General features: G+C 38.1%; 1 protein-coding gene across 2 annotated transcripts; it reads right to left on the bottom strand.

The window, feature by feature from the left end:
• Nucleotides 1-928: 928 nt before the first annotated feature.
• Nucleotides 929-9,501, bottom strand: LOC124178694. Of its 2 annotated transcripts, XM_046562253.1 has the most exons (13): nt 9,186-9,501; nt 7,828-7,955; nt 6,171-6,383; nt 5,415-5,519; nt 5,246-5,338; nt 5,072-5,179; nt 4,887-4,997; nt 4,111-4,282; nt 2,294-2,376; nt 2,003-2,219; nt 1,484-1,648; nt 1,126-1,248; nt 929-1,026 (listed from the first exon to the last, which is right to left on the bottom strand). In XM_046562253.1, the coding sequence occupies exons 1-13, from the start codon at nt 9,358-9,360 to the stop codon at nt 989-991; spliced, it is 1,731 nt and encodes a 576-aa protein (XP_046418209.1). In that variant the 5' UTR covers nt 9,361-9,501; the 3' UTR covers nt 929-988. The 2 variants fall into 2 exon arrangements, with proteins under 2 accessions (XP_046418209.1, XP_046418210.1); XM_046562254.1 differs by lacking the exon at nt 9,186-9,501 and having other exon boundaries at nt 929-1,248; nt 7,820-8,120.
• Nucleotides 9,502-13,856: the final 4,355 nt, after the last annotated feature.

The following is a 13,856-nucleotide window of genomic DNA, read 5'->3' as shown; positions in this document are numbered from 1 at the left end:
GGTTTCTAATGTACCTCTATCAGCACTGGTTTAAATACGGTCCACGGATGCATTCTGTCCGCATCTATGCGCTGCTGATGAACTATTTCATTCCGTCTATTTCTATCAATGTATCTACCCTGGTGTTGCCCATGATCACGTACGTATTGAGAAAATAGCAGTACCTTTGGAATGACAAATCAACCCTGAATTACTTTTTTGGTTGAAAATCAAAGTTTTCATCCCGTCAGTATTCAGATCATGGACAAAATGTGATTTATTGTTTTCATACAGTAATGTTCATATATGCCTACTGCCCACGTCCGGCTGACTTGTTACTGCGCAGAGACAAAAAACTGAGTCGTTTTTGGTCTTTGCGCAGGAATGGGTTAATCCAATCCCTACAAAAAATGTCGTATGAAGATATACGGTACTATCCCAATTTAGTATGGTTTTGGTATCCGTATTGTATGCGAACCTATCCGAATGTATCCGGTTCGTAGCGATTTGTATCTGGACCTATCGTAAACCTATACATTCCGATAGGTTCACATACAATGAGGATACAAAAACCATATTGAATTCGGATAGTACCTTATATCTTCATCCGACATTTTTTGTAGGGATGTGGGTAGGCATATCTGAACACTACTGCCCAGCATTTATACTAATATGCGCTATTATACATATACCAAAAACAAACTGCAAATCGATGTGAAATCAAACGTGTGACCTTGTCGTGATCGCGAGAAAGCTGAATATAGGTCCCACGGCAGGAGCAAGATCGATCACCCGATGACGTCTTTCATTTGTTTCAAGCCTGCAATATATTAACATCCACCTATGCACTGAAATAACGTACATGTACATAATAAGCGGGAGTGAAGTATATACACCTAGAATGAGCCATACGTCGCAGAGATAATTTTTCTTTGAATTGTTTTTATTGCGAGAATACAAATATGACAAAATCATCCCGTGACTGTCTCTACGTGACTGACTCTCGCTCTTACTCGCTGAGTTCCTCATTCGGCGTGTGTTCCGCATCTAACAAGTATGTTGAAAAGCAGAAGTCTTCATAAGTGGCACGGTTTTCGTTTCCTACGAAGTTTACATATGTTAATCTGACGTTATAAACTGACAAACCTGTATTTTCTTCTTTATTGTCATGATCTTCAAGTATCCTAATAGGGGAGTTTCCGACATCGTCAGTAATGTTGGAGTTGGTGCCTATATCATCCCCCGCGTCTGATTTCTGATCATCCTCTTCTAGAGACAGATATAAATAATCAATATCACAGAAGCGCCAATATATGTCTATATATGTATAATAAGAATATGGTTAGTGGTAAACTCAAATGTCAACTGTAGGAAAGTGGAGATGGTTCGTACAAATGTACAACACCGATGAAATCTCATGATTATACATGCTAAGGCGATATGTAGCGCTATGGTTAAATGTATTTAATTACGTGCACTCTATCATGATCAAGTTTTAATTTACCGGGTACACTTGATGTCATCGATGATGTCGATGGCTTATCAGTCTTTTTCAGTTTGTTTAGGTCGGATATCTTCCTAGTGACGTAAAGGTTTACTTTTGATAATTCCATTTGCGTATTGAATTCAGAAGCCTTCTGTATGGCCAGTAAGCGGTGACGGTAGATATCTGTAAGAATTGGTTATATTGTGCGTAAGTTCGGAAAACGATTCGGAGGCGATTCAGTATATATGCCTGTCTGCGGGCCAAGAATGACGATATTACGAATACGCGAGCTGGCGTATAATCAGACTCATCATCATCGCGCTTGAATTGCGAAAAAGGATCACAAACAATGGTTTTGGGTAACAGATACTTAGATTGAATACGTATGCGCTATTATGCCAATAGGGTATTATCTCCGTTGTGGAATACAGGTATTCCTTACTGCATACTAACACAGTTACTTTTCCTACTCGGGTTTATCTCTGGGGATGTGTATGTATAGGCTTGATAATGTAGTCCAGATGATGAAAGACGTACCACTTATAGCGAGCATCTTTGTTTCATCCAATTTTGCTTTTGCCGGTTTGTCTTTGAATTTATTTGATTGTGTACCAGTGATACTGCTATTTTTCAGAACGTCGTATCCAAATACTGCTACGGCGATTTCCTTCACGAACATCTGATTCGACTTTGCCCTGTTGACGGCACCATTGTACGTACTATAGGGGATCCATACGTTATGTCCCAAATGAATCTGTGAAATGGTATATGGTCGACAATTAATTCATGTAAATACATTACCATTGCCTCGTCAGTGTGCAAACTTACCTTGTCGTTTGAAATATGTCCAGGTGGTGGTGCATTACAACCTTCCAAGTTACGTATGACTCCGTCATATTGTTCCGACATAACTGTGGACACGTATATACTACTCAGTGACTGATACTTATGATAATTCATTTCAGGTTTTGTTTCACGCTAAGGGGAAAATACCTCAAGATTCCAGTGACAAATTGATTATTTGGGATGAAATAGTTGAAATTAATGAATCAAACTCGAATTTATTTATTGCAATTGTAACCTAATTTTGAATAATTCCAATCATTCACTTGTTTTCGAACGATTCTCGATAATTCACTTCAACTAGAGTAAATATCTTATTGTTTTTGTGATTTTTATTCGTATTTCTGATCAGTCAAATGAGTTCGTTTCATTTAATTCAATTGTTTGTGTGATTTTGTTTTTTCTTATTTGATTTATTTCTTCGAGAATAATTATCGATAATATACTCATTGGGGTGAATATCTGAATATTTCAATCTTTCTTTGGTACTTTCTGTGTCTTCAAATGAGTTGACCTTATTTTTTTCAATTCAATTTCAATTTTCTTTCGGAGGTTCGATAATTCACGTACAGTTTTTTGATCTTGTTTAATTTTTTTTCTGTGTTAATTTTTATTATTTAATCAAGCCGCTGTAAATTCTCGTCAATTTATGGACCTATTCGTAATTCGAATCAACGAGTCACTTCCCCCTCGCGTTCAAACCAAGCAGCCGGTGGAGGGCATTCTTTGGATTACATGAAATCTGATCTGTGGTATCTTGAATATTGACAGCTATGAATGCGATGGTATCATCATGTTTCAAACAATTATTTCCCGAGAAATAGCCGAGCTAAAGATACTATACTTCCAAAATTGTATAGAAATCTACTTTCTTTTTTTTCAACGCTTCATAAACTTTGAGCACAATAAAAACTGATAAGCCGTCGTGAAAAGTAGGAAAATGAAAGTGATTCTTGTTCTCGATTGTTAGATACTTGTGCAATAGACGATCGACAGTTAGCTGATGCTTCTACAACCCGCCATATAAAAGGTAATGATTTCGGCAGGACTGACCATGTGCGGCCGCATATGTACCAATTTATAGTCGAAAAATAATGAAAACCTGCCTCTTCGAGACAGTTCAAATTGAACCGCTTTTAGCTTTCCTCCCACCAACATAGCTAAAAGCTGGTTTGAAAAACCCCTTTAACAAAATTCTCAATCAGAAAACGTAAGGTTATTGTATATTTCGAGCAATTTTCGTAGTCTCGCAAATTTGTTTTGCCACCGTGTCAGGATCCCCTCCCACCTCCCCTTCACTGGGAAATGGAGCATAACCCAAAATACCCCAGGAATTTCCGGAAACCCCCACCGATCTCTATAGTAACGATTACTCTGGTAACCAATCATCATAGTAACGATTACCATGGTACCCAATCATTATAGTAACGATTGCCATGGTAACCGCTACCATGGAAATCGGTTGCCACCATGGTAACGGTTACCATGGCAACCAATCTCTATAGTAACAATTGTCATGGCCCAGCGTAAAACCTCCTACCCTCCCCGCCCCTCTGAGCGTAACGGGCCCAGCGTGACGGACGCAGCGTAACGCGCCTGGCGTGGCGTTACACGTGACGCCCCCCACTCCAGCCCCCCACCTTCAGTAAAGAAGGTTTTTCAAACAGTCAATAATAATCGTAGTGCTGTGTAGGCTTAAGAACATTTTGAACGATCAATTACATAATCTACAATCGATTTACACTGCCTACCTTGGTCTGCATATCTGTCAAATCAATTGTCAATGAATAATGTATGCGTACCTTTGAATTCTTTGAAATACTGGATGACATCGCGCTGCAGTTCCATGTTCAGTGTTGTAAGTTCCTTCATCATTAAATTTTGACTGGCAATCGTAGTTTCATCTTTGGAACATTTCGCCTTTAGATTTTTAATCTGTTGCAAGAGGTCTGCATGACTAAGGTCATCACATCCCTGTAAAATTACCAATTCAATTACTATCATCACATATGTCATTCAGGTCCAATCCAACCATCAATTTCGTATGCATAACACAATTCAACAAAATATATATATATATATATATATATATATTTTTTTGATACGTCATTTGTTCGTTGCATCAGTCACGTAACTACATTGGAAAAGATTCACCAACTTGATTAACTACTGCGAGGTATACGTATGTATGATAGTTTTTTTTCAATATCAATGTATAGTCTACACATGGACAAAACGACGTACAGATTTGTAAAAGAATTTGTCTTGGATCTTTCTTGAGCGAATTTCTGCTGTACAATTTTAGGATTGGAAAATTTTTCATACATCGCAATAATTCTCGAACAATTTTGTGAAAAAGATGCAAGTTCCAAATAAAGTTTAGCAATTTAACACACAGTATTGAATGTCAGTGATGTCTGTGAAAATAACTAATTTGAAATCACTATACAGACGGAATCATTATTCTGGGCTTCTTTCATATCATTACGCAGTCCGCAATGGAGCCCAAACTGCTCATCGGGAATATAACGGGTACCTAATAGAATTTCAGTTCGAAATATGCGATTGAACCAATTACCGAATTCATGTTTTTGCTGTCCAGGGTATTATCGGTCGTCTTTCGTGCCGCTGATGTATTACTGTCCTTCGCCGTCATACTACTGCTTCGATTTCCCTTCTTTTTAACAGCCTGCATTTTATAATTATGAAAATGAGCATTGATTCACCGTAACAATAAGTGTGTATGAGTTACTCTATATTTACAGACGAATCGGGCTTCTTTGCAGGTTTAACTATTTTTTCGACCATTGGTTTATCTAAGGCTTTGGGAGACTGAGCGGATTTTTTACCTACATCAAGACCACTATCCGGCTGCAAATAATGTACATAGCATATACAATTACATAATCAAACATGGCTTTCATTTGAAGCACTCACCGACTGCTTGTTTTTGCTAAGTTCTACATCGTCTGGTGTCATCGCATTAGGCTCCGTCAGAATAGAGCTTTGAGCCTCTCTCACTTTATCAGCCTACATATCGTAAATGTGAAAACGAGCATGTCATTTATCATCATAAAGTGCGTATGGGTTACTCTATAATATTTACCGATGAATTGGGCTTCTGTGGTTTGGTCATTTTCTCAGCCACTGGTTCACCGAAGGATTCGTGAGATCTTGTAGATTTTTTCCCTGAACCGCAGCCGTCTGCATCCTGTAAAACATACAAATATACAACGGCTGAACGGAATAGTGCATCGTGTGACAGTGTGGAGTAGGGTCGATTTCCGTCTAGTGTGTGAGGTTGGTAGTGCGCGCCGAAAGCGAGTGCTGCTTTCACACGAGCTGGCTATCGGCCAATCTACACGTGTTGTACATGCTATTTTTCATCATTCCTGCAATAGGGGAAAATAGGATTTTAGTAACCTGTGTGGCGCGCGTAATGCAAGTGCCTCATTTTCGCCTGAGGGTAGGAATAAGGCACTTTACGCACGCTACACGTACTTCGAAAATCATACTTTAGAAGCAGATGTTGCAAAAAATATGTAACGTTAGTTCTGCATCATTAGTGGGTTGAAATATTGAAAGACGTACCTATATTTGATACAGCCTAACCTTGTCTATCAAAGACAAAAATTGGGGACAGGCCAGTGGGCCGAACTTGATCATTAAATCCATGAAGCTACTTTCAAAAAATTTACAATAGAAACAATTATTGATCGAGATTGAATTTCATATCTCATCTAAGAATCTCAATTGCAATAAGTTCCACTGATAAAGCATAGTGTGATGACTTGTAACATTCGTGCTCAGAGATATATTCAAAACTGCAAAAAAAAAAAAACAAATCTTCAAAGTAACCTACCGTAGCTTTTCGTTTAATCGGGCCACTTTTTTTCATATTCTTTTTATCATTGTGGACTTCACCAGGTTCGATATTCTCCTGATCATCTTCAATAGTGTTCACTTCATTTCCTACAGGTGTCATCGTATCTTCTGCAACGTGTTTTTGTCGAAGTGCTTCTAATTTTTCATTCAACTTTAGTTTTATCTTCTGAGATTCATGACGCGATGGTGCCTTTATGAAATAAGCGTACAATCATGAAATCATTATCTATATGGGGTACTCCAGCCATAATCATCCAAGATTTGACTCGACGTTTTTTTATTATTCTTTTTTTATAATTTTACACGATGTAGTTCTATATCGTGTACATCAAAGAAGCATCTATGAATTTTTTCAGATTCTTAGTTGGAACCGGTTTTTCAGGATAAATATTACAGACGTCGATTAATATACAACCTTCGATCTTCCTGCAACGAAGCACAGGTATTCTACGTCGAAAAACTCAACCTTTGACGCCTAGACCATCGTGGACCATATATTCACTCTTTCTACGACTTTACCTACAATTCAGATCAAAAAATCGTTTTCCAGTGCCCATAAATATTGGTGTTAGTGATCAGAGTCTACACTATGGCTTTTTCTGTTCGAAAATATCATATCTCATCCTACTGGGTTGCAAAAATTCATAAATTTTAATTTTTTTAATAATAAACTTTTTAAATCAGTATATTTCTAATAATAAACTTTTTATCAGTAATTTTCTGAACCTAATGGGATGAGATATGATATTTCCGAACAGGAAAAGCCATAATATAGACTATGATCACTAACACCAATATTTATGGGCACTGAAAAACGATTTTTTAATCTGAATTGTAGGTAAAGTCATAGAAAGAGTAAATGGTCTAGGCGTCAAAAATTGAGTTTTCTTTACACATGCATGCGAAATCCTCGTTTGCCCACCGCTAGGAGGCACCCAAAGCCCGGCCTTCGCGCACCGCGCGTGAGAATAATTTTTCCTACCATCAGGCGATGCGCAAAATACTTTGCCCACCGCAAGCGGTGGGCAAAATGTTTTGCGTACCGCCTAGCGGTAGGCAAAATTTTATTCTCACGCGCGGTGAGCTGAAGCCGGCTTTCGCTGCCCCCAAGCACTGCACAGCGCGGACTTTCGCATACATTCACAAAGAAAAATAGTGTTCGATACGCGAGGCCAAACTCGCTTCTTGCGCACTACTCGTCTGAAGGGCGCACGAAGCCTCGGCTTCGTGCTGCCTTCAGACTCGTACTGCGCAAAACGCTTGTTTGCCCTCTTGTATCGAAATATACTATTTTCGACGTGGAATACCCGTGCTTCGTTGCAAGAAGATCGAAGGATGTATACTAGTCGACGTTTGTAATATTTATACTGAGAAAACGGTTCAAAGTAAAAATCTAAAAGAATTAATTCATAGATGCCATGACATACACAACTCCTGCCATGACACTCCTTTGACATACACAATATAGACCTCCATCGTGTAAAACTATACAAAAATTATTAAAAAAAACGTTCAGTCCAATCTTGGGTGATTATGGCTGGAATGCCCCATATACACCTTTGTGTAGGTGCTGCAACATCTGGTAGTAAACAACAACAACATCGTCAGCTTCGTATCTATATGTACCTATATACCTTTTTCGCACGTTTAGCTAATGCGTCGGAGTCTTCTGAAGATATTTCCGAAGCTGACAAAATCAAATTCGAAGGAGGTGCAACTTGCCTTTTCTCTCCACTTTTCGCTCGTAATTTTTCAATAGTGTCTGAAAACAGAATAATCAAACGTGTTCAAAATAGCACACCATCCTATACATTATATTTTCACTCTGGTTTGTGATAATGATTTAAACATGAATTATCGTGAATTCTTCAAGTGACGATCATAAATAACTACTGGCAATCCAAATTTGTTCCATGTAACGTTGGATCATTGTTCGGATGTCGAAAAAATGCGAACTTGTTAAGCATTGAGCAAGCCCGCTAAATATTGCTTTTGAAAAAAATAAACTTGATTTTTATGACAAAAAAAATGACTTTCCACTGTCTAATAATTTCTTGATAATTCATTGCGAAAGTATGTAATGATTTCGTTGGTCAGTTTTCGAGTACATCGAAATCCTGAATCAAGGGATCGACTGAAATAACCGACGGAATAACCAGAATAACAAACCTTCGAAGTGAAAAATCTAATTTACAATAAAAAATTGATGAAAAAAAGTATAATTTCATGACATATAATGTGAAATGACAAAGGAAAGTTAGAATAAAACAAGAATGATTTGAAATACATGAATTAATTTCTATTATTTCAGCATTGAAAAAAAAACATGTTCAGCTGACTGGTGCATGTCGAATCATAAGTTATTTCCCCCTTTTAGAGAGGTGTCAAAAGTCTGAAAAATTGTGTCAATGCTCCTAGCTCATCCCCAAATCGGCGGTATGAATTTTATCATCAAACACGAATATTTACTGTCGAAAATAAATAGACAATTCATGCGCACCGCCGTCTTTGACGCTCAGGGCGGCGGTGTCCTTTGATACTTTCTTTCAAATGTTAATATACGCGTATATATGATGGGAATTAGGATAATATATCGCTCATATAAACATTTGAGGGCCTGTCGTATAGTTCTGCGAACAGTGAGGATTTATCGATTATATTAACATTTTTTTAACTTCACTCGAAGTTGTATTCTTCTCATTTTATAGCGATAAAAAAAAATATACCATAATTGTAAATACTTGCATAATAAGTAACGGAATGTATGAATTATCAAACGTCCGGAATATAAAAAAAATGAATGAATTTCGGTTTTCTTTGTGTATAATTATTTAATATATATAGGTCTAATTGGTAATTCAATTAAAAAATCTCACTACAAAACATCCGTTCGGCATATGTAGTATTATTCTCAGACCGATGATATGGCTCGCGTATTAGAATATATAACCCGATAGCTGATAAATAATGGTGTTATTTATTATACACTTACCGTCAACACAGAGTATGATAGCCTGGCAGTATGAGCCTGCAGGTCCACACTTGATATTATAATACTTTCGATGATCGATGTTATCGGCATCAAAGTGATTAATTTTTGTCACGGGAACAATGTTTTTCATATCGTGACGTGAACATTGCACTTTGAACTTCACCAACGCGAACATTATCCCCAGTAGCTCCGCGCTACGTGTTGATATTGAACAAACACTGTATGCCGGTGTAATAACTTAGAAATTGTCTCGTGTTATTATATTCACCCGTCAGTTCAAAATATACACGTGGTCGTGAAGCTCGTGTGAACTACCGCGCGCGCAACTGCACACAGCCCGTGAGCCTTATGAGGCGAGGAGGGGGTATGCCGGCGTTCAGGCCCATCCACGCGTGCTACAACGAGAACGCGTCAACTCGCTAACTAGCGAGCTATCGCGTACACAGTGGTTGGCGTGAGTGGAACTGGCGTGACTACTATATACAGGTAATAACAAGTGATTATTCTAAGGTTCGGATGCTAAATAGCAGGGATGTAAATGTAATAAGGATGAAAAACAATAACGAATGATTGAAATATTCAGATATTATTTGGGCGCTTCACGAATTATCAACCATTGTCTGGGCTCGAAAAATTCGATTTGCGTAAATTTTTTTCCTTACTTTCTGTGACTCGAGTAAATTAGTAAATTCAACAAGTTTCAATCCGATATAGGACGTCGTATGCTGCATGTTCAGGCGAGGAATATGCTAACCAGTTCTTTAGACAAAATTGCTATGCGTATTTTTATCGTATATTTAGCGTGACAATAAAAATTTGAAGAAATATATTTTCTGTGTGAAAAACTCTCAGCTTTCCGGAACTATTTTCTATCTTTCATTTACTCTGCTCAAACGACCTCCAAAACACGTTTTTTGTCAAAGAATAACGATTTCTATTGCCCCGCAATGTTGTATCATTCTTTTGAATTTTTATTCTAACAGCTGAGATTTTTTTACTCATGAACACAAATTTTCAGAATGGAAAGGCTACGCGGTCGCGCGCGTTAGGTACGATTGATTTATAAAGACAATTGTAATAAAGAGAATTTTATTTACCGTTCTTTATTAATTAATCGTAGCTCACGCGCGACTACTATATTATACAGCCTTCCCACTCTGAAAATTTGTTTCTTTTATGACTGGAAAAATCTCAACTGTCAGAATAAAAATTCGAAACAATGACAAGACATTGCGGCGCAAAAGAAATCGCTGTTTCTGTTTTGTCAAAAATCGTGATTCTTGATTGGTTATGGCAGAGTCAATGTGAACTAAAAAATGGATCCGAAAAGCGGAGAGTTTTTCACACATAAGTTTTTTTTTTCAATTTTCATTGTGACTCGAAATCTGCGATAAGAATGCGCATACAAATTTTGTCCAAAAAAATTGGGTATCGCATTCCTCGTGAAAGGTACGTCCTATTGGACTGAAGCTTGTTGAATCTACTAATTTACTTGATGGGTCACAGAATAAGAGGAAAATAATTATGAGGCAAATCGCATTAATTTTTCGGGCCAAAAAATTGGTTGATGATTGCGGTGGAATGTCCCATTCACTCATAAATGGAATTGAATTATCGAGAATAGAAAAACTAGTGTATCAAATAGTATCAATTGCATTAAAAGATTTATCAAGTGAATTATTATGAATATGATTTCGATCTGCAACTATAAATTTGTATAACACACTTAAATTATGATTTATCATTTCCTATCGCGGAATTTTCCGTGCGGATTAGTGAATGACTGCGTGAATATCCTTTGATTATCATGTATTTTCAGTGTGACAGTAATTAACTCCGATAATCTGGAATAAATACCAGTGAATCATCGAGATAAAATTAAAGGATATTTATTTCCAACATGGAAAATGAAAGAGCAGCAGATCCTAAGCCACGTAAACGTTACAAACTGTTCTTGGATCCAGAGTACCAACCACATTGGGTTTCTACGAGGACTCATTCATTTTGGGTTGCTGATGCAACTGTTCCGCCACCAGAAACCGACGTCGACGCATCAGGTATTGGTCCAACCAAAGACCGTTTAATTGGTACAAATGTGGAGTATGCAATTTTTTTTTTAACACACGCCAATACCACGCGCCTATAATTTATCCTATACCAGGTTGCAAGCGGAACATCTATAGGCTATTTCTGTTGGAAAAGGTGGAAGATCTTTTTTTTGCGTCATCTATGCTCACGCTATAATTATAGTTACAATGAGCCGTAAAAATTTATTAACGTCGAAATTCGTACATTTGTCTTGGATGATGCATATGAGTTTATACTACTTCACCTTAGGGATTTTTATTATTACAGTTAATAATTTATGAACTCGTGAGTTCGAAAAGTATATTGCTTAGAATTTGAAGGATATTACTGTATATCCAGCTCGCCTAGAATGCTTGAAACATTTTTGTTTTATGTGAGAAAAAAATCACGATATATCGGTTTTTAAATTCTTGGAAATAAAATTCAAGTTAGAATATGGGACATAGGACACGTTTTAGGGTCAGCTTGTAATTGTTTCATATTTTCTTCGGTTCTCAATCTTTGACGTCCCTGTACTTAGCAGAGCAATGTTGGAGAAACCGAATATAATTGGTACCATAATTAGGTGCTTTTTAGGTGCTAATTAGGTGCCCGATTCAAAATTTGGTGCTTGATTTTTTAATTAGGAAAAATCGATTTTTGCCGCGCGCTGCCAGCGGGACGTCAGGCTAGCAGAGCACCCCACGTAACTCGACAAGTACCGGGGTTAGGGAGAAGTACTCTCCGTAGGAATTAAGTGCTTTTTAAGTGCTACTCGGGTAGACTATCTAGAATTTACGGGATCAATTTTTCGATCAGTAAAAATCGATTTTTGCCGCGCGCTGCCAGCCGGACGTGAGGCTAGCAGAGCGCCGCATGTAACTCGACAAGTACCGGGATTAGGGAGAAGTATTCTCCGTAGGAATTAGGAACTTTTCAAGTGCTACTCGGGCATGCTATACGGAACTTCCGGCATCGACGTCTCGATGTACTTTGATACATGGTAAACGTTGTATATCAACACATACATTCTAAAATCACGAGATACGCTGTATACGTATTATATCAAAATACCAGCAAAATTTTTCAATTCTTTCCGCATCTCGTTTTTACGACGGCAAAAGTTATTCGATTCCAACCAAGTAAATAACCCTTCGTCTGCACACACCCGCCACGACCCTCCGCCACGACCTTTCGACTGCATATAGGGTCAATCTGACTCTAACCGTTTTTCAACCGATTGTATCGTACTAAATGAACCGACTGCGTATTTTGATGACGGGACGCCATTAGAACAGAGTAGGAATCGGACACTTTGATGACTATGCGGTCATTTTGGTGACTGTCACGAATGTGTATTTGTATGAATCGGTTATTTTGATGACTGGGATTTTTTGGCGTGATCCTGAAAATTCAAAAATTCGAAAATTTTGTTGCCAATTTCTGCCCAAGGCGAAACCACAATTGCATAGCTGTGGCTGTTGTGATAGCCTTCCTTTCCCATGGACTCGCGCGCGAAGCGCGCGAGGCCAGTTGCTCATCAAATTTACAACAAACCTCGTAACTAGGCACCCAAAAAGGTCCGTCATCAGTATATATGATACATGTAAATATATAAATACGCATTATTAATTTTTTTTTGCACATACACTTTTTGTAATAAATTGTTCTTATTTATGGCCCAAGCGTTGATTTTTGAGAATACTAAAATCGAAGTGCCCAAAAATAGGTAAAATACAATTGTATGTGCAAAAAAAAAAATAATAATGCGTATTTATATATTTACATGTATCGTATATACTGATGACGGACCTTTTTGGGTGCCTAGGTACGAGGTTTGTTGTAAATTTGCTGAGCAACTGGCGTCGCGCGCTTCGCGCGCGAGTCCAGGGGAAAGGAAAACTATCACAACAGCCACAGCTATGCAATTGTGGTTTCGCCTTGGGCGGAAATTGGCAACAAAATTTTCGAATTTTCAGGATCACGCCAAAAAATCCCAGTCATCAAAATAACCGATTCATACAAATACACATTCGTGACAGTCACCAAAATTAACGCATAGTCATCAAATTGTCCGATTCCTACTCTGTTCTAATGGCATCCCGTCACCAAAATACGCAGTCGGTTCATTTAGTACGATACAATTGGTTGGAAAACGGTTGGGGTCAGATTGACCCTATATGCAGTCGGAGGGTCGTGGCGGAGGTGTGCAGACGGAAGGTTATTTACTTGGTTGGAATCGAATAACTTTTGCCGTGGTAAAAACGAGATGTGGAAAGAATTGAAAAATATTGCTGGTATTTTGATATACATACATACAGCGTACCTCGTGATTTTAGAATGTATGTGTTAATAAACAACGTTTACGATGTATGAAAGTACATCAAGACGTCGTTCCCGGAAGTTCCGTATAGCATGCCCGAGTAGCACTTAAAGAGCACTCAATTCCTACGGAGAGTACTTCTCCCTTACCCCGGTATTTGTCGAGTTACGTGGGGTGCTCTGCTATCCTGACGGCCCGCTGGCAGCGCGCGGCAAAAATCGATTATTCCTAATTAAAAAATCAATCCCGGAAATTCTGGATAGTGTACCCGAGTAGCACTT

The sequence above is a fragment of the Neodiprion fabricii genome, chromosome 3 (genome assembly GCF_021155785.1).
Source record: "Neodiprion fabricii isolate iyNeoFabr1 chromosome 3, iyNeoFabr1.1, whole genome shotgun sequence".
In the NCBI taxonomy this organism is placed as follows: domain Eukaryota; kingdom Metazoa; phylum Arthropoda; class Insecta; order Hymenoptera; family Diprionidae; genus Neodiprion; species Neodiprion fabricii.
Note: the sequence above shows the minus strand (reverse complement) of the source record. Positions and strands in the feature narration are given on the sequence as shown.